General features: G+C 41.4%; 1 protein-coding gene across 1 annotated transcript in view; it reads left to right on the top strand.

Moving 5' to 3' along the window:
- The first annotated feature begins 1,522 nt into the window (after window positions 1-1,522).
- The window catches only part of OTC (ornithine transcarbamylase), an 85,410-nt gene continuing 64,471 nt past the window's right edge, over window positions 1,523-22,461 (top strand). Inside the window, exon 1 of the mRNA XM_075196431.1 lies at window positions 1,523-1,693. Within this exon, the coding sequence (XP_075052532.1) occupies window positions 1,620-1,693 (74 nt within the window). The 5' untranslated portion in view covers window positions 1,523-1,619. The remainder of the gene's footprint in view (window positions 1,694-22,461) is intronic.

The following is a 22,461-nucleotide window of genomic DNA, read 5'->3' as shown; positions in this document are numbered from 1 at the left end:
TCACCCAGGTGACATTAGTCTATTCCCATATTTTCCATCTCTTTTCTCATTGCATTAACCAGGATTTGGTTAGTTCATTGATTTAAACAAGCCTTTAACATCAATTCCCTACTGTAATTAAGTCCAGGTTAATTCTTTTAGAGAATAACTAAGAGAAACAGAAACAGTCTAATGTCTTCCTTGTCAAATGGGTTGTGGTATCATGTATACTGTCTAACTAATTTGTCCCAGAAAAGGTTCAGTAAAAGATGCTCATATTGCACATTAAAATGGAAATGTATATGCTTACAAAATTGTATAAACTTCTGTCAACCTTATTTTTTTTACTATGTATTTTAATAGCATTTGTATGTCCTTTTACAGATATTTGAAGTATAATTGCAGCCTGCGTTTTAAATTGTTTTTCTCAGTTGCCATAAAAAAACTGTTTATTGCAAGCAAGACAGTTAAATACATGCCCTTCTGCCCTAACTGCCAGATACCACAATGCTACAGTGAGATAGTCCCAGCACTGGTACAATCTCAGGAGCTGTTAATCAACAGTGTTTTGATATGTAGCTCTTCCAACATAAGCCTTTCCATATGTTTGATAAAAGGTACGGTCACCAGATCAGCCATGAAGACCAGGGGGTATATTTACTAAACTGCGGGTTTGAAAAAGTGGAGATGTTGCCTATAGCTGCGGGTTTGAAAAAGTGGAGATGTTGCCTATTGCTGCGGGTTGAAAAAGTGGAGATGTTGGCTATAGCAACCAATCAGATTCTAGTTATAATTTATTTAGTACATTCTACAAACTGACAGCTAGAATCTGATTGGTTGCTATAGGCAACACCTCCACTTTTTCAAACCCGCAGTTTAGTAAATATACCCCCAGGATATGCTTCTTACAGCTGCCGCAAATTGGGAAAGTCTGCCTATATATTTGTGCCTATATATGAAAGTTCTTGAAGTCTAATACCTGTAATAATATACAGTGGAAAATTCATAATTCTGTGTATATAAAACGAAGTATCTTAAGTTTTGTCAAATTCTTAAACCAATTTAATAAATCATTGTTTTCATCAAACTATATACATTTTTGCAAATAATTATATTGACAGGTAGCAATGAAGAAATATGTTAAAGTGACACTAACTATCAATACTTGGCCTTAATATCTAGAGCTATTCAATGGGGCAAGATAATTACCAAGTTTCTGGTGATTTCAGTAGGAATTTGGTCCCAAATGTTGCACAAAATTGTTTCTTCATTTTACAGTGACACTGAAAAAATGTGTTTTTACACTAATAATTTCTGATTAGTGTAAAAAATGTTGTTGTTGTCATGTGTAAGATAAATAAGAAAGCCCCCACTTAATATAAGGATGTTAATTGTAGTACTTTAAATGATACATCTTTCATTACTACCATTTTTAAAATAAAGGTAAATATTACACAAGTCCGAACTGATTGTTTAGGCAGCTTTTTTCTCACATGTCCTGCAGTGAGTTGGCACTTTGATCAATTGGGAAATCACTGCAATAACCCTGTTTTAGTTCATTCTGAGCAGATCACTGAAACTCCTGCAACACACTACAGGCTTGTTTCTCATTATACTGGAAACCCTGCAAATAATGAGAAATGCTCCACCATCTGAGGAACATGCTTAATGCAGCTTCTTGGAGACATGGCAAGTGCAGTGTTCGCTATTTTCGGTAAGTTACAATATTAAAATGCCAAGCAGTGGTAAAGGGATACCTTTCTAACACTTACTGACAGTATACCCATAGTATAAGTCACATTAATTATTAATAATTATTCTGCCCAATATGTTTTCATCTTGTTTTAGTAAAGGTGCTCATACACACTGTGGTTCTCATCTCTAATTAATTTGTTTTAGACCTAACTGGCCACACATGTCTGTGTGAAAAAAGACCACTGATTCCAAAATCAACATCTGATTTGGATTTACCAAATGTCGATCAGGAGTGGAACATGCAATCAAACAATAACCTCTATGTTATGTGTGTAATCTTTATCCATCAGCAATAATTGTGGCCCATTGAATTTCACACACGAGTATGGGGATATTGAAATTGGTGATAGATCCAACCACTTAGGGCTTGGGTAATCTTTCAATTTACCAGATTATGGGTACCTCAGTAAAGATATACATTATGTGATTATATTACTGTATTGTGTTTGGCTTTTTTTTAATAAAACTGGCATAATCTGATTTTTCCTGCCAGTGCTGACTCATCGTTAAAGTTAAGGTCAAGTGGAAATGAGACAGTAAGCTGTACAGGTGTACAAAGCAGATTGTCTCCAGGCTGACCTTTCAGACCAACCAGCATTGCAAAACATTTAACAGAACAAAGTCTCTAGTAATTGCAGTCTCTGACAGCTCTGTTGAAAATAAATATTTCCAGAGACACTGGTACTCTATAATGCTTCACACGGAATAATGAATTCACCAACTTGTAGAAATAGACACAGTACTCACAAGAGTACAATCTGGTAACGGAGAATATCCAAGATTACTGATCTACCTGGAGACAACAAAAGTCTAAGTACAACTGAGACGAGTCCAGAGACCGTTGGCACCATAATCAGCAGACAAAGTAATATAGAAAAATTTCATTATAAAAAAAAATTCCTAACCAACAGACCAATGTGTAATAGACTCTGCAATGTTCCAAATGCTGTAGAAAGGAGTCACAATAAGCAGGATGCCAGAATGCTGAGTTGAAGTTATAATGTTATCTGCCAGAGTACAGAGTCAGAAGTCTTTTTACCCTGTTAGTCAGGGTAATAGAGTCAGAGTTGAAGCTTTAATGAGAAAATGGAAGAATACCATAGAGGAGACTATACTTTACAGTATGCCAGAGTAAAACTCTATCACTTTCAAAGCTGCATTGAACTATAAGGACTTTTAAACTCCAAAGATCCAATCAGGTCAGGAAACAAACACAACTTAATTTAATGAGACACAACCATGACTCATGCTCATCACAGCTGAAGAGGTAATATCAACATACACAGCCATTGACTCATGCTCACCAGAGTTAAAGAGGCAATCCCAGTTTCCTAACATACCCAGGATACAATGTGGAGCCCATTCCCTCATGACTGGTCTATTATATAGCCTTGTCCCAAGTTGCCAAAGTGTACCCTATAAAGCTCAGTCTCTGGTGACCAGTGTACAATACAAAACCTAGACAATGTTTGCCAAGTGTGTCTTATCGAACCAAGACCCTCGTGGCCAGTCTAGAATGCAAAGCATGTTCCTGGGTCACTACTAATAGTTTATTTACATCCATGTTCCTGTCAGGTCAGGTCTCCGAGCATCTATCAACCTGTATTAGCTGACGGTAGCTTTATTTTCCTGCTATGAATGCCAGTTGGGAGGTGGGAGATATAGTTAAAATGCAGGAGTCTCTTGCAATAAACAGCAGAATGAAAATATTTGGATCGTATGTTATCGTACTGTATTGTGTATTATTGTGAGTTTCAGTGATTTCTATTGTACGAATATGTGGCTTTGTAAAGGAATATGCGTTTTATATCACCTTGTGTGTAATCCACCCATGCCGAGGTAGAGGCCACTCTACATCCACTAGTTTTCTTTTTATATTGTTAAGTGTGTTTGTTACCATCATGGGTGTCCAGTGCTCCTTAAATGGGCATTTTGAGTGGCAAGATATTCAGCCAACTATCTAGTTATATACTAATCACTTGCTGGCATACAGACAGGGGTGTTGAGAGTGGTAGAGGGGCTACCTGGTCCCCATTCCCATCTCATCTGAGTCAGATTGTGGGCAGGGGAAAGTGACTGCAGAACAATAGCTTCTTAATGGTCTATCAGGTCACATACTTCTTTCAGCTTTTGCCGAAGCTCTGTGCGCTGCCTTGGGTGTGGTCTGTGAAGTCACACACCCGCTAGGTTGCAGGACACAGCTTTCGCTTATGCCAAGGCTGTATGTACAGCCTAGGAGGACTCCAGGATGCTGCTGCATCGGGATCAAAGATTCCTTAGTTACTCCCTGATGTATCAAATGTGTAGCCAAAATGCAATTTAGCAAAGTTTCTGTAAACCAAAAAATTCCCTGTATAAGCATAGTATTATTAAAACCAAGACTATTTGACACATTATTTTTTTAAGAACACATAGTCTGATTACTAGTTGCGCACAATTTTGCAAGTAAGCGTAAACCTACAGTTTTACATATGTATTTTGAATCACAAATATTTTAAGAAATGTGCAGCATATAGAAACAGGCGCATCAAACATACACTCAGAGCGCATAGATGCGGCAAGAGTAAAGATATGCTAGTCATCATCATCTTGTTGACTGTTTTTAATGAAGAATTAGATAAATAAATTAAAATGGCATGTACCCATAAATTAATAATCAGCGCCAGTGTTATACCCTGAGTTGTTACCAGTAAAGCAGGGGGACAAGAAGTGTGAAGTGCAATACAAAAGCAGCAGTCAGTACCAGAGTTTTCTCGGCTGGGCTTGTCAGACTAAAACAAGAACCTGGGCTCTTTGTCATAACGTGAAACCAGCCCCAGCCTGGTCAGCACGGGTCTGACCCACAACAACAGGCATGCCAGCCCCTTTCCAGAGGACATCCAGCCCCATGCTTAATAACATTGAATCTTGTTGGTGTATAGGAGCGCTAACTCTCTGTCTCCTTGTACAACCGCGTTTCCATGGTTACCTGGTTTCCCCAGTGGTCTAGGAGGAAACAGTAAGTGGGGCAGGACACCAATGTCCGGTTTGCGCTACTGCGCATGCCCAGACCTCGAAACCGGAAGTTCGGCTTTTTGCACCACACTTCCACCCAGACAAGTGAGGAGATAAGTCGCAGCTATAGGAGCTGCGTCCCCACATGATATGTCACCCAAAAGCATTAATATATTTAACGGAGGCTCCCTACTGTGCCCACAATAGACTTAGAGGAGTCTGCCACAACATAAACTGCACGGCTGTGCAGTATATAGAAAACCTACCTGCATCATCTGCATAAGAGTGTATAAGCATATGACAAGACTGCATCTGCATACCAGCATATCTAAATACAAGTGTGTGCTGCATATAATCTGTATTGCCTGCTTGCTGCAACTGGTAATGCTGTACTACAAGCAACTGTGAGTAACTGCATTCATCTGTTGTTATCATCTTTAAATAAACAGCAACCTGTTTAAGTTACAAAAGCGTTGTGGCTCTACATCCACATTAACACCGCTGAACACCTTTAGTAACATCAGAAGGTATAACCAACAAATCTCTCCCTGGCACTTCTGTTGCAGTGAGTGGCAGGATAATAGTGGAAAGTTCAAATTTGATTGAATACTCTTGTGTAAGAAAAAAACCCAGTATGGCACGGCATCTTTTCGTGGCTTGGCCATGTATGTGCTTGTGGAACTACAAGCGCTAGCATGCCCTCGCAGCCAGGGCCCACTAGAACATGTAGTTCACCAGTAGTTTCTAAAACACATGCACCTGTAATGTGCGTATTGTCGCTAACCAATAACGATTGTCGAACCTCGATTTGTGTTTCCAACGCACAAATATTTATTCGCAATAAGTTGAAAAAATATGCTCAAGCGATGTAATAGTAAATACAGCCGTTACTTAACGCAGGCGCTCTGGATCCAGTGCAGTCATTCAATCCTGAAGTCTGGGGACAAGAAGTCTGCACTCTGGATCACAAGCTGCTGCTTATATACACAATCAAGTACAGTAATACAATGAAGATGGTATGGCTTGCATCTATTGGTCCGGGTCTCAGGAATGTCCAAGGGGTCGTCAATCATTGGCTGGTTCATCCTAAGGAATCCAAAGGAGGGGGTCATCTCTGCAGGGGGTATGCTCTGCTCTTCCCGCCAGAATTCCTTACTCTTAAGTAGTTCATAATTCCCTATCATTCATAACTTGCGTATGCACTCTGCGATTCCCTCGCAGAGCGCACCAAACAGTAGGATATGTAACAAGGTTCATTATGATACCACTCATGATGTTATTCCTTTAACCCGTTCTGTGTATTTCACTAATATGCATGTAACTCTGATATAACATATAAATACTACTATATTTCGACATAACTGACTATGTGTTGCAACTACCAATAATGTGTACTATTTTATAAGTATGCGTGTTTGTGCAAATGTATGGTAAAAGACCAATTACTGTTGCTGCCACGTGTAGTGGATGCGTACGCCCTTTCACGCCGTAGCGTGCCCTTGTACGACATAGCGTACCGTACGCATCTTTTCAGACAAAGACAACCAAGTTTGCTAGACTTTAATTGAAATGACTTTATCCAATTTGCTGACTTCGACAGTTCCACCCTTTGATAGTGTAATAAACTATCACCCAATCACCGTTTCAAGTTCAGGATTATACAATACTTCTTCACAGACCATGATCTCGGTATCTGGTACCACCCTTTCAGTCTCTTTCTCAGTGTTACTCTTATGAGACCGTTTTCCACACTTCAACACAGTAGGAACACATTTGACAACTAAACCAATTGCTAAGATGACACCCAGTATAAGGAGAAGGAGCTTACCTACACTCGCAATCATTTCCTGTACCCACTCCCCCAGACCAGAGAACCATTTTGCTGGGTTCAACCATGAGAACCAACCCGCCACCTTTTCCCCGACCTCATATAACGAAGAATTATGGCTCTTTCGAAATTCCCATTTCAGCTGCAAAATTTCATCCATCTTCCGGTCTATAACCTCTTTAGGGTCTTCCGTATTATTAGTAATGTACGTGCAACATTTGACACCGAACTGGGTGGCCAGTGTCACACAGTACCCACCAGTAATAGAGGTGAGATAATTTAGTACCAGTCTATGTTGCACCAACTCCTTCTTGTACGCTTGTAGCTCCCTTCCAGTATACCTGAAAGTGTCATCATACATCTCGGTGATATTATCTATTAATTTAGCTAGGTCTTGGATATACTTAAAGTTTAATGTTCCCCGAGCGGTCCTGGTGAGATCTAGAGCAACCATAACTTGGAAACCAGCAGTTTCACTAATCAATTTTGTAGCTATGGGTTCCTCACCAGGAATCATATTTCTCTTGCCACGGTGTTCATACTGTGTGTGTATGTATGGTGGTGATGTAGTCTTGTGAATATCTACCATTTCTTCATGAGTAATAGTCATGATTTCAGGAACCAGTTTAGCTAAGAAACACAAGCCCTTGGAACTCGGAGTCACCCAGGAATAAGCTTTCCTCCCACAAACAAAATACACATCATCAGGGAGAACATAAGGAACAGTATGCCCATGAATTATATCACACAGAGTTTTGATAAAACTACCCATGCCTAGTGTCTCCATCTGCTCTAGACACGTGTCGGCATTAATGATATTTTCACATTTATCTGTAGAGACTTTTCCAATAGATACCTTCTTATGTTTGGTTATACGCCCTAACTTGTGACTTCCATCAGCATTCCTGCCTAGTAGTGACCTTGTGGGTCTCTCTCTAAAATGAGTGTGGCGAGCCATTGTCTGATCTGATAGGTCAGCCTCCCAATTCTCCAGGCGCTTTGCATGAGATATGTTTAGGCACAGCAACGATCTGCCTATGGAGTATTGTCGAAGCGTCAGACTAGGGGACCTAGTGTTATTGTACCTCCCTTCTATGGGCCTCCCACCCCTTAATTCGAGTACTTCGGATATGTTTAGCGGGAATGGCACTAGTCCTATGTTATGCTGCCCTTGAGGCACGTGAGAGCACACCCAACACTCAGTTTGGTTTAGCACCTTACCCACCAGGGAGTGATAATCCTCCAATGGATGCCCGCCTATATTCAGAGTACTGGGGGACTGGCATCGTTGGATGCATCTCTCGTCAACTAGGGAGTTGCAGAACTTGCAGATACAATACTCATCAGACAATAGCCCCTCACACTGCCTCCGAGTTCCTGAGCTAGCAGACCTTTTCATAACCCCTGGACCAAGTTTGATAATGGGCTGCTCAGGATATCCTATTAACTTTTCTTCGGCCTCCATTTCATCCGTATCACTCCCAGAACTCTCCTCCATCCTCCATTCTCCTTCACAAAAATAGAATGTCCTAGAAAAAGTAAAAACAAGGAAAATCCTGGAACAAAAGAAAAACAAAAACCGCCACTCCATCGCTGGAAAGATAGTTCTGAGGCAACGTCTCTGGTTCAGGTGTCTTAACTGCAGGCTTTAGGTCTCCCGGAACAGGCTCACAAGTGACAGCTCTATGTCGTCGGTCTGAGTCTTGTCTTGCACTTTCTCCGGATTATGGACTCTCCTGCAGTGGGTGGAATGGACCCAAGTGTCTCTCTCTGCAACCTTCAGTGATGTAGTACTGGTCAGCAGCACTTGGTACGGGCCTTCCCAACGGTCTGTTAAACAACCTGAACGTAAGAAATTGCGGATCATAACATAGTCTCCAGGTTCAACATCATGACAGTTCGTTTCTGGCATACCAGGTGACAGCATTTTTAGTTTTTGTTGTTGTTGTTTCAGCTGTCTACTCATTCTTATAAGATATTGTACAGTCACTTCATTATTACACTTTAAGTCGTCTTGTGGACTCACGATCAAATGAGGTTGTCGTCCGAACAGTATCTCAAAGGGGGACAGATTAAGAGGAGGTCTAGGAGTGGTTCGAATGCTGTGGAGGACCAACGGCAAAGCCTCAGGCCATGCCAACCCAGTTTCAGCCATTATCTTACCTAGTTTGTTCTTGATAGTACCGTTTACTCTCTCCACCTTACCACTGGCTTGTGGTCGGTAAGGGGTGTGAAGTCTGCTACTGATTCCCATGAGTTTACACATATTTTGGAAGACATCACCAGTAAAATGGGTACCCCTATCACTTTCAATGATTCTAGGGATACCGAACCTACACACAAAGTCTTGTACAATTTTCTTTGCAGTGAACACAGCAGTATTAGTGGCTGCCGGATATGCTTCTACCCAACCGGAATACACATCAATACACACTAACACATACTTCAGATTCCTGCACGGTGGTAGTTGGATATAGTCAATTTGTATTACCTGAAAAGGTCCGTCTGTAGGAGGGATGTGGGATGGCTCAGTTGGAATAGTTTTCCCAACATTTTTCCTCAAACAAGTAAGACATGACATTGCTTTCTTACCAGCTTGAGAGGAAAATCCGGGAGCACACCAGTATGCTCTCACCAGTTTGCACATACCTTCTTTACCCAGGTGAGTCAGGTCGTGTGCTGCTTCAGCCAGGCTTGGATAGTATGTTCGGGGAGCTACAGGCTTACCTTGTCCATCCCTCCAGAGTCCTGAGGACTCTTGACCACATCCCTTCGCCTTCCAGACCGCCTTCTCCTGCAGGGAACACAAATCTTGCATTTCAATTAATTTCTGCGTGTCTAATGTCTGAAAAACCATCATAGTCTCGGTCGATACAGTCATAGGTTGCCCTGCTGCCCATTTAGCAGCTTCGTCTGCCCTGTTGTTGCCCAATGACACTGGGTCTTCTTCAAAGGTATGGGCTTTGCACTTTATGACGGCTACTGTTCTGGGTAACTGTATCGCTGTCAGAAGTCCTTTTATGTGTTGTGAGTGTGCCACTGGTGTACCTGCTGCTGTCGTAAAGTTTCTAAGACGCCAAAGGGCCCCAAAATCATACACTACCCCGAAGGCGTACCTAGAGTCAGTATATATGTTGGCTGATTTACCCTCTGCCAATTCACACGCTCTCCTTAGTGCTACTAGTTCCGCCACCTGGGCTGAGTGAGGTGGACCAAGGGGTTCAGCTTCTACCACATCCTGATCGTCTACAACAGCGTAACCAGTACATAGCTCTCCTGTCTCTGTCTGTCTATGGCAACTTCCGTCTGTATAAAACGTAAAATCTACATTTTCTAAGGGGGTGTCACATATGTCGGGCCTTGCAGTAAAGGTCTGATTCAGGTGTTCCATACAGTCATGCGTGTCAGTATTCTTGCCTAACTCATCATCAACCAGGGTCTCCTCACCTCCCACCCTTTGTGTCTCTTGAGACACATACGGAAGGTATGTAGCTGGATTTAGGGTGCTACATCGTTTGATGGTGATGTTTGAGGGTGCCATCAGGGCTAGTTCCCACTTTGTGAATCTAGCTGAAGAAACATGTCTGGTTTGGGCTGAATTTAACAGAGCTGATACAGCATGGGGTGTATAGATGGTTGAATTATGTCCTAATACTACATCCTCGCTCTTACTTACTAGAAGGGCCGTTGCTGCTACACTTCTGAGACATGTTGGGAGTGACCTTGCCACATTGTCTAATTGTGCACTGTAGTATGCTACCGGTCTGCTAGCGTCACCATGTTTCTGTGTGAGGACACCTGCTGCACAGCCATCAGCTTCTGTACAAAATAGCTCAAAAGGCTTTTCATAATCAGGTATTCCCAATGCAGGTGCTCTTGTCAGACTATCTTTAAGATTAAAGAACGCTTGCTCCGACTCTTCTGTGTGTATGACACGTTCTGGTTTTGAGGAAGAGACTAGCTCCTGCAATGGTAATGCCAGAATAGAAAAACCTGGGATCCAGGACCTACAGTATCCACACATCCCCAAGAAAGTACGAATCTGCTTCTGGCTCTGCGGCAGGGTCATGTGTTGTATGGCCTCAATTCTGTCGGTTGTCAGGTGTCTTAGCCCCTTAGTGAGGCAGTGTCCTAAGTATTTGACCTTAGTCTGACATGGCTGTAATTTATCCTTTGCCACCTTGTGCCCTGTTTGTGAAAGATGAAGCAACAACAATTTAGTATCATGTAAACATGACATAAAAGAATCAGAGCACAACAACAAATCGTCCACATATTGAATTAGAACAGACCCATTGTGGGGTTGAAAGGATTGCAAACAGTCATGTAAGGCTTGGGAGAAAATACTGGGGCTGTCAATGAACCCCTGGGGTAGTCTGGTCCATGTGTATTGCACTCCCCTGTAGGAGAATGCAAAAAGGTATTGGCAGTCAGGGTGAAGAGGGACTGAAAAGAAAGCAGAACATAGATCAATGACAGTAAAATGACTGGCAGACGGTGGAATCTGCATGAGGATGACAGCTGGATTCGGCACTACGGGGAATTGGCTCTCAACAACTTTGTTAATTCCCCTTAAGTCCTGGACTAATCTATAGCCCCTCCCCCCCACTCTTCTTCACAGGGAAAATGGGACTATTTGCTGTACTGGCTGTACGAACTAAAATCCCTTGTTGTAACAGCCTCTCAATAACAGGATATACCCCTAGTTCCACCTCCGGTTTTAATGGATACTGTGGGATTTTTGGGGCTATCCTACCACTTTTTAGATTGACCATGACAGGGGCTACGTTTGCCATCAGTCCAGTGTCCTGTCCATCTCTGGTCCATAGGGAACCTGGTATTTCCAGCAACATCCCCTTTACTTGAGATGGACTTTGTTCTATAACAGGAGAGTGTAACATTAACCTTGGAGGGGTGTCCAATATGTCCTGTACCTCATGTGCAACCTTCTCGGGTATATCTAGGAACACACCATCTGAAGTACAGTATATGACACATCCCATTTTACATAACAAGTCTCTCCCTAGCAAGTTAGTAGGAGCCGCTGCAGCCAAGAGAAACGAATGCTTAGTATGCAGAGGCCCGATAGTAACTTCGGCGGGTTTAGTTAGAGGATAATGTAACACTTTTCCCGTCACCCCCATAGCTGGAATAGTTTTGCTGGTCACCTGTAGATTGAAAGGAGAGGTTATCACAGATCGGGCCGCCCCTGTATCTACAAGAAAAGTTTGTTTCCTGCCAGCTATGTCAACTATCATTGTTGGTTCTTCACTCTGACTCTCAGTTAACCTCACTGGCTGTAGACTACAGGTATAACCTGACCCCTAGCGCTGACTATTGATTTCCCGCGCAGCATTTGCTGCCGTAATATGCGCGGGTAGATGTGAGTCTTCTAGTCTATGTGAATCCTTTCTTGGAGGATATCTATGTGACCCACCCCTATGTGTATTGGGTCTTTCTTTATTACAATCTCTCTTGTAATGTCCTTCCTCGTTACAGTTGAAACACCTGATCACTTTAGGTTTCCTGTTATATGGGTTGTATGCTGGTGGTCGTGTATGCACCCCTTCTAGAGCCTGTATACTTACCGTCATTAACCTATCACTTTTCTCTTCCCTTTTTCTAAAAAGGTTCTTGTCATGCTCCACAGCAGACTCCCTAAGGAAGTCTACCGTGACGCCTCTCCAATTAGGTAATGTGGTTTGTACTCTCGTCTTTAAATTTTCCCTAAGGCCATCCATCAGTACCCCTACAGCTACCTCTCTGTGATGTGGGTCCTCACTTATGTTGGATATCCCAGTAAATCGTGCAATCGCTGTTATAGCTCTAGCAAAGTAATCTGAGGCAGTTTCACTATCCTTTTGTTTAATGGTGAAAATCTTACTCCAATTTACTACTACTGGAAAACAGATGGCTAAGTGTTTGACAATTTGTTCTATATTCCGTTGGTTAATCTCATCAGTCAGGGTGTCATCTTCCTCCAACAAACAATCTCCAATAAATTTTTGTATGTTAGTATTGGGAGGAAGACACGCCCTCAACACTACCCGCCAATCCTTACTGGTTGGTTCATGAGCATTCCCTAAGTCTTTAACAAATTTCTGACATTTAGCTAACTCTTTTCTAGGATCTGGGAATTCAGTCATAATGGAACGTAATTCTGATCTAGTCCAGGGACAATGCATTGTAACATTTCTTAAAGGAACTATACCATCCTTATCTGGTTTCCCATTGGGAACTGATATTGTGCGGACCGGGAACACACCCTCTGGTACACTAACTTCAGGGGACGCTACAGGATTTACAGGCCCTAGATTTAGAACACTTTCACTCCTAGTGATCACGCTACTCTCACCTATCTCAGCCATTTTCTCATACTTGCGCTGAGCCTCTAGTACATTAACAGCATGGGCAATGGCCGAAATCACAGTGGGTTCATCTTCGTTTTCAGATACACTTGATTGAAACTGATTTAAAACAGGGTACAACTTAGTAATTTTTCTATTTTCAGTTTTAACAACGGCTGTACTTACCCCTCCCGCCACATAAGGTGGCGGGGGCGCGCTTGCGCTGAGTTCGTCACGCTTCTCAATGGTTACATCCGCCTTGCGCGCGCTTTTCGCCTCGCCTATTTCCGGTTTGCATTCGCTGCTCTGCAACGTGTTACCTTCCATTTGCCACAATTTTAAACAATCATTATGTCTATTTCTCTTTTTCGTTGACTTGATCAACCATATTCTATCTTTTACAGTATTCAGTACCTCTGCATTAAAACTCCCTATTGTTGGGAAAGGCCTATCACAAGCTTTGGTCATCCCGACCCACGTGTCACAATACACAGTTGCATATGCACCATACTTCTTACACATGAGAAACCTCGCTGAACCAATAGGGCCTTCCTTAGGCAGTACACTGACCATCTCTAGCGTATGCTTAGCACCCATGTTGAACAATATACCTTCTACCCGGAACACAGACACACCGCAATGCTCTGTTCCTTCCGGCCAAATGTGAAATACAGACACACCGCAATGCTCTGTTCTTTCCACCTAATAATTTCAACTCTGTTGCTATACTCACCGCTAGAGATCTATAATCCTCGGTGAACGTATTTCCTTTAGCCGCGCTCACTCGCTTTTCCCTAATACAGAAATATCACTGTGGGCCCCAAGGGCTATCAGCTCCTCGATACCCTGGCTAAACCACAAAATCTGCTGAGTTTATTATCGCTGGGAGCGCAAAGTCGATACAATCAACCTGCCTTTCCAGTATAATTCCTCCTAGCTGCTTCACCAATTCGCACTAACGGTGCGACCGGATCGCACTGCCTACCAATACTAATTATTAGCAAACCTTGCGATCTATTGGTAGCGCTTTGCGAAAACCCAGTTTTCGCATTCGGTATACCTGCCCTGTATACCGTCCTTCAGTTGGGCAATCCGCCTCGTCAGACAGCAACTGAGCACCTCAACAATAAAACAGTGTATCTACGTTACAACATCACACACTATACACCTTTTCTGCGCAGAAAATCAAAAGTTCCCAACAATAGTAATAATGTCTCAGAGGCTTTCACAAGTAATTATACTATGCATGTATAATAACTATCAACACGATTGTTTAACCACGTGGCAAGTTTACCGGAAGTTCGCGTACGCACAGCAGGAAGTACACATACGCTAAACAATGCAATACAGTTAAAACGCACAATGACAGAAAAAAGAAACAGTTTTCTCTTTTGTCCCTAGGTTCTAGTTAGCGTGCCCTAGATAATGCAAAACGGACATTCGGTTTCGCAACACAGAGTAAAATTCAGGTTTTGAACACCATGCGTTCTTACCCGTTTATGACGCGTCTCCACCCTTTGTTGAGGAACCGAAATCCGTTGGTCTTGCGTATCATCGGCAACGAAACCTCCAAAGCTCACGAGCCCCCAAATTGTAATGTGCGTATTGTCGCTAACCAATAACGATTGTCGAACCTCGATTTGTGTTTCCAACGCACAAATATTTATTCGCAATAAGTTGAAAAAATATGCTCAAGCGATGTAATAGTAAATACAGCCGTTACTTAACGCAGGCGCTCTGGATCCAGTGCAGTCATTCAATCCTGAAGTCTGGGGACAAGAAGTCTGCACTCTGGATCACAAGCTGCTGCTTATATACACAATCAAGTACAGTAATACAATGAAGATGGTATGGCTTGCATCTATTGGTCCGGGTCTCAGGAATGTCCAAGGGGTCGTCAATCATTGGCTGGTTCATCCTAAGGAATCCAAAGGAGGGGGTCATCTCTGCAGGGGGTATGCTCTGCTCTTCCCGCCAGAATTCCTTACTCTTAAGTAGTTCATAATTCCCTATCATTCATAACTTGCGTATGCACTCTGCGATTCCCTCGCAGAGCGCACCAAACAGTAGGATATGTAACAAGGTTCATTATGATACCACTCATGATGTTATTCCTTTAACCCGTTCTGTGTATTTCACTAATATGCATGTAACTCTGATATAACATATAAATACTACTATATTTCGACATAACTGACTATGTGTTGCAACTACCAATAATGTGTACTATTTTATAAGTATGCGTGTTTGTGCAAATGTATGGTAAAAGACCAATTACTGTTGCTGCCACGTGTAGTCGATGCGTACGCCCTTTCACGCCGTAGCGTGCCCTTGTACGACATAGCGTACCGTACGCATCTTTTCAGACAAAGACAACCAAGTTTGCTAGACTTTAATTGAAATGACTTTATCCAATTTGCTGACTTCGACACACCTTACATAAGTATTTTAATTAAAATAAAAACTTTCCCAAACCCCTTCTTTACCCTTTTAGCATGCTTCTAAATCCATAGGGAATCTGCTTTCTATTTCCTGAAATAGTCTACAGAGATATAAAATAAAAAACATAAAAGAGTGATGCTACTTGCTGAAGTAGATTTTAAATGAACCTGAGGGGTCAATATGTGATCAGCTAATGAGAACGGTTTTCTCATACTAATTAGATACAAGTCACTCTAATTGGCTGAGCTCGTATTGACCCCATCATTAAGTCTTGGTAAAGCCACTACTGTAGTGATAGAGTCAGTTTTCTGTTTTCTGTTTTGTGTGTGTGTGTGTGTGTCTGTTTGTATGTCTGTGTATCCCATTATTTGTGTGCTTGATACATAGGACAAACATGTCTGTGTAGTTTACTAAATAGAATTAAACAACATCTATAATTAAGGCTAAAATTAATTCAAACTATCACATTCCCTAAATCTGGGTGTAGATGGCCCCTGATTATTCAGTTGCATTTTCAATACCACCACTTCTAAATTTTCACATTGACCACTGGTTACGTTAATGTTGACCAGACTATCACCAGCTTCAATCTAATAAAGCATACATATAAGAATAATTGAATGTAAATAAAAGGAATAATGTGTATGTTCTACTTCCAATGAGAGGAGGTACTCACTCTTCTAAAACTAAAAGTATATTAAAAAGGAAAATAGGAAGCGCAATACACTTATTAAATTCCTGAAAATGAATAATAATATGCGCTTCCAAGAGATTTATAAAAGTAAATTAACTATTTATTGAATACATATACATACTGTGATTTTAAAATCAATTAATAACAAGCATCACAGAAACTACATTCAATTAAACAGCAGATGATAAATGTATAGAGTGACTGCTATTCAATTTCTAATATCAAACACATACATGGTAATCGGAGTATAGTTCAATGAATTTACTAGGAAAAGCAATCCTTACAGTCCCTGTGAATAGAAATCTTCACAAGAGGAATGAACAATTCCATGGATATATCCAATTGATAATAGATAGTGGTATATAAAATGAATAATGACTCTTAGAGGTGTTAACACTCTTCAGTTCAATCAGGACAAGTATATAATATTCAGGAATGTATGATAATCATATCATAAAAGCGACAATGTTCCTTGTTAGGTTCTGTTTTACCACCCAGGTAGCTGAATAGCTAAATCTTTTTACAGTCAATCGTCACAGGTCCCTTTTAGATGAATATTGTATTTTAATCAGTAATACTCACATATCCATGTCCTGTCTTCAGCCAAAGTTCAATCTATATGTGTAAAATTATAGCAGATGTAGTAATAACTGATATGCATCCTTCTCTGATGCGTTTCTCTAGCAATCAAGCTACTTTCATCAGAGGATTTGTGGAGGAGTCCATAGAACCAACCAGTATTTAAACATCTTGAATCCACTCAGAATACAGTAATCAGCATACACCTGTAAATAAATCACTCTGGAACATCTCAAACTGATTAACCTTTTAAGATCCAGTAAATTAGCAGTTATAATATTAACATTAAATGCTTGACATAAAAGTTCAGGATGCACATCGAACAAAGAAAAAATCTACAAATAAAAGACTTGTGCTTAGGGTAAATCACCAAACATTTTCCATTTTTAGACTACACGATGGATACTCAATGAATAGGGATCCTATAATCAACCAAACACTTAAAGATTAATCAATAAATCTCCCCACTAGTTATGACATAATTGGGTTTGACAATAGAACTACATGTTAATAATATTTGTACAATATACAGATGTATAAAAACCTAAACACATACAGCTAGGTCTCCCAACTTATACAAAGTCAAAGTAACTTGCTTAGTAGCCTATTGGATCCCATCGCTAGATCAGTCGTCCAACTGATGGAAGATAGAACCACTAAAAAGGGCCATATAAAAGATACCTAATCAAATAAAATCAGCATTCAAAATATAATAAGGACATAGTATAGAAACAAGTATGTAGAGAACTTAATGTAACACATCTATCACCATAAAGAAAAAAATTGTTAAACATAGGACACTTCTGTCAGTTTATCCAAAAATGATTTGCTCATAAACAGGAATTTAGTATCATTATCAAAAGGGAAAAATGATTAGTATTAGTTTAATAACTTTTATGCCCCTAATTGTAAGGTTTGAAATGTCACCTTTTTTTTACAACTCGCCCAATGTCCTTCACTCATAAATGTCCTTCACTCATAATGCTACTTTGATGTTCCAAAAAAATAAAATTTAGGGACCTCATGGTCTGGCCTGCATATTGTAGCCCTTATATATACTCCAAAAGATAGATTATATAGGAGGACTAACAGTTGATCTCAATCTCAAGTTTCAATCTCAAAGGCTTCTCTAGTAGTTGTTGAATAAAAGTCCTTACATTTATTCTTATTAAACTTACCGCCTAAAAAAAATGTCTGGTGGGATCATTGCGCCATTATCCTCATCATCCTTCTACACCCAAAACAAATAAGGCTTTGATTGAGGGGGTTATAGCTAGAGATTTGTGGCTTTTTTATTTGTTGCACATCCAGTAGTACCCACATACCAATTTCCAAAGATACATAAATAACTTTACAAATCACCGGGACAAGCTATCATTTCTGATGTTGGTTCTATGACTTCAAATTTGTCTCACTTTGTAGATTTTGCATTACGTAAGCACGTCATGTGCTTTCTAGTTTTATATCATGTACACCATACAATTTCTTAATTTGATTAAATCTATCCATTCACAAGAAGGTTTTCATTTTTTGACCTAAAATGTGGAATCCCTTTATATTGTAATATTGGTCATTCAACAGGTATACAAGCAGTTTATTATTTTTTCCCCATGGATGGGGAACCAGAAGAAGAACAAAGTACATTTACATTGCATTGTATTGCTTTAATTTTGTCCCATAACTATTTTGTATTTGATACACAGTTTTATCTTCAAACACTTGGGAGTTTTTAAAATTTGGACATGGGAGGCTTTGAGTCCGACTATATGTGTACTGGATGATTCGGGGCAAACCTGGCTCTATGGCAGATATATTGATTTTTTTTATTTGGAATGGGGATTCTGATTCTATCACTGATTTTGTTCCACACTTGAATACTAATCTGTATAATTTATAGTTCTCCAGCAGTTTTCATTCACAACACATTAATTTCTTTGATATAGCCCTCTCGGACTATTAGTTTGAAAAGACCTAATACTTTCAAATTGGCCCTCAGCTTCTTTAGGAACATATAAATGTAGTAATGAAACTATTGACACACTAATGCCTGTGGCTGTTGAGTGAGCTGAATTGATGTTGTAAGTGTAATAAGAATTGATGTCACGTGTAAGTTTATTAAGAATAAATGTGAAGACTTTTATTCAATAACTACTAAAGAAGTCTTTAAGATAGAAAGTTTTATCAACTGTCATTCCTCCTATATATGGGTAACAAAGCAGGCAGCCGTCCCTGGCACCTAATGTGTGTGTGTGGACGGCGCCTGACAGTACCCCCCCCCCCTCCCCCCTCACTGAAAGATGTGTCCTTCAAGGATTGTCTTTTGATGAAATCAGCCAGAAGACGAGGAGCATGAAGATCTTTCTTATACACCCATCACCGCTCCTCGGGTCCTTAGCCCTTCCAATGGACCAAGTACTGGGATCGCCCACGCAGGTTGCGAGTATCCAGGATGCGACTGATCTTGTACTTGTTACCGGACGCAGTGAACAAGGGCTGTGGGCGAGAAGGTTTGCGAGAGAATTTATTGAGGATCAATGGTTTCAGCAAAGACATGTGAAAAGTATTGTGGATCTTTAGAGAGGGAGGAAGGCGCAGTCTGTAAGTTAACGGTTTGATGATATGTATTACCAGATACGGTCCAATAAAACGTGGAGCCAATTTCATGGATGGCACCAGGAGCCTGAGATTCCATATGGAGAGCCCCACTATATCACTCAGATGAAGAGTGGGAATCAATTTGCCTTGACAGTCTGCCGTCCCTGGTACCTAATGTGTGTGCAGGGGCGGCGCCTGACACACCATGTCACTGCTAGTTCACATCTGCTACAAAAAAGAGGTAAACCTTACAGTCTTAAAATATGTATAGTCAATGATTAAATATTCTCTGTAAAGCACTACGTAACATTTAGGTACTATATAAATAACTGTTCATAATAATACTAATAATAATAAAAAGACTCTGGTGGCATCATTGTGCTATCTTCAACGTCTTTCTACACCGAAAACAAATTATTGGATAGTGCAAAAGTAAGGATTGAAACATGGTACAAGACCAAGGTGACAGAATCCTCTAGTTAATATATTTACTACCAGGACTTGCTGGAGTCAATGAACGACTAAATAATGTATTCATGGAGACCCTCTACCTTTACTGTAGGAGAATGGGTCATCTTTTGTCTCGGAAATAGTTCCTTTGACACCAGTTTCAAAAGGGAGACATGAAACGCCAGGTGGATCCAGAAGGAAGGTGGCCGTCATAGCCTGTACTATCAGATTTATCTTCCCTTTGAGTGCTGAGGGCATCTTCATGGCAATGCTACATGTGTTGATCACATTGATAATATGGCCCATATCATCTCCTTGGGTCCACAAATTGTTTTCAGTTAACTTCCACCATCTTCACCCACTCCTGCAGCCTTTTCCACAGTCGCTGGAGATTCTGCACATATTTGTCTGCTGAAGGAACCACAGAGGGGGCACGAGAAGCAATTGTGCCAAGGTGTCCTGAACATCAGACTGTAAAAACTGCTTGAGTGAATTATTAGCACACTCTGTCTGTCTGTTTGACTGGAGGTGATACCCAGATGAGAAGTGGAGTGAACTTCCTAGTCCCAAGCAAAAGGCCCTCCAAACACAGCTATGAACTGGACCCCGGTTGAAGATGATTTCCCAGGGAAGTCTGTACAGACGGAAGACTTCTAAGATGATAATCTGGGCGAGGTAAGGGTGCCAATGGCAATTTTTCCAAGACCATGAAGTGGACTTGCTTGGATATGTGATCCACTACCACCAGGATGGAGGACATACGTTGAGAGCTGTTGAAGTTGAATCCATGCCCTCTGTGGAAGGGGCATTAGGAGCCTGGAGGACAGGGTCTGTTGCACTTTGGTGCTTGCATAGGTAGTGCCAGATTGGACAAATGAAGCTACATCCTTCTTCACAGTCGGCCAAAAAGAATTCTCTGGACCAAATTGATTGTTTTCCTGATCCTGGATGCCCTGCCAATCATCAGTCATGTCCCCATTCCATTATCGCCAGACAGGAGGAACAAACCTCTTGCCTTCTGGTGCCTAGGGCATCTTGATGAGTGCTTCTGTCCGATCTGGTTCCTGTCCAGCAACTCTGATGAGATGGCCATTCACAGAGTCAAGTCTGGAGTTTTAATGTATTCACCCTCCATGATGGATTGTTCGGAAGCGAACTGCTGGGAGAGTGCATCAGCCTAGATGTTGCTGAATCCTGGCCAGTACATTATGATGAAGTCAATTCTTGTTAGGAATAGTCTTTCACCATGCCTGCTGAGGATTCAGCCACTTCACCACCTGAATATACTTTGGGTTCTTGTGTTCAGTGAGGAGAGAGGGAATCTGGTCCCCTCCAGAAGATGCCTGCACTCAGTGAAGGCCATCGTCATCGCCCATAACTCCCAAATTCTCATGAAATAGTTGACCTCAGAGGAGGTAAGCCTCATTGAAAAGAAAATGCAGGGGTGAAGGATGACCTTATAATCAGCCTGGGAGAGCACGGCTCCTGCCCTACTCAGCTGTATGAACTTCAATTGCATAAGCTTGACTGTGTAGAATACCAGATTTATGGACAGGGAGTTTGAAGGTGTCAAAAGCCTGTTATAGGGATAACAATTTGTGACAGATTGTGACAAAAACATATGTGGAACTTGCCAAACCCCATGAACCTCTGGATTGCTTGGTCCCTCTGAGCAAATGACAGTCTTCATAGCAGGCAAAGTATCTTGTAGCAACATCTTAAAGATGAATTTTAACATATCAGTTTCATGCTAGGTCATAGATATATGACAAGCCTTAAGTTTCTATGATTTTAACAATAATTTAAGGAATTAAAATGTATTTTATTGTAATATTTATTATTATGATATAATTTGCACTAAATAAGGGTTTACATGTTTTTAAGAGAATCAAACATTTCTGGTGACAGTACTAATACATTGTAAACAACCCTATTTGTTTTTGTAAACTTGATTCCTTTGAGCCAAACTGAAATACTACTAATTCTCATGTGATGTTTGTCAGGCCGTGGCCTCTTGAGGATAACGAGAGCAGGACACTAACCGGTATTGGCGCTACTGGACTAACAGGTGTGGAGTCTAACATACCCCTTGATATTTGCCAAGGACCCCCGCAAGGAGGTTTGTACTTCGCTGCACAGGGTACGCAGGTCGCGGTCCTGCTAGCCAGTTGCTGGTGTAGTGTAGAAGGGTCAGACGGTCCGGGTCAAGCCAAATCAGGAATACAAGGCACCAGGGAAAATCCAGAGAATGGCCAACAAGCCGAGGTCACGGAGCAGAATGGGTCACACAGAACAAGGGATGGTCTAACAAGCCCGGTCACAACGAGGAGGCTGGAATACAAGAACACTTGAGGAGACAGGAGTATGGAAACCAGGAACACCAGGAAAGGACCTGTTACTCTGGCACCCTAATGGCGCCAGAGTCAGGTTTAAATAGCCAGGAACAGCAGCTGGCAGGACAGCTTCCGGAGAGCGGCGGCCGAGGAGTACAAGCGTCCCATTGCCTAACAACGGGACGGGGGCAGGGCGCATGCGCCCTACGGCCATAATAGGAAGCCGCAGCGGGTCTGTTGCTAAGCAACAGATCGCTCGGCGGAAGTCGGGCGTCCATCCCCGGCTGTCAGCGATCAGCGGAGACGGCGGCTGACAATGTTTAAGTCAACTCAACTTTACATTATGTCAGCAAAGTACACTATTATTTTATGGTCATCTTGCAACTATAGTAACAGTAACTAACATGGGCTGCCTGCCCAACGATGTCAGCAGTGTTGTCCTGGTGGTCAAACAGTGTTTCATGG

The sequence above is a fragment of the Mixophyes fleayi genome, chromosome 2, assembly GCF_038048845.1.
Source record: "Mixophyes fleayi isolate aMixFle1 chromosome 2, aMixFle1.hap1, whole genome shotgun sequence".
In the NCBI taxonomy this organism is placed as follows: domain Eukaryota; kingdom Metazoa; phylum Chordata; class Amphibia; order Anura; family Limnodynastidae; genus Mixophyes; species Mixophyes fleayi.
This window is presented reverse-complemented; position numbering and strand designations above follow the sequence as displayed.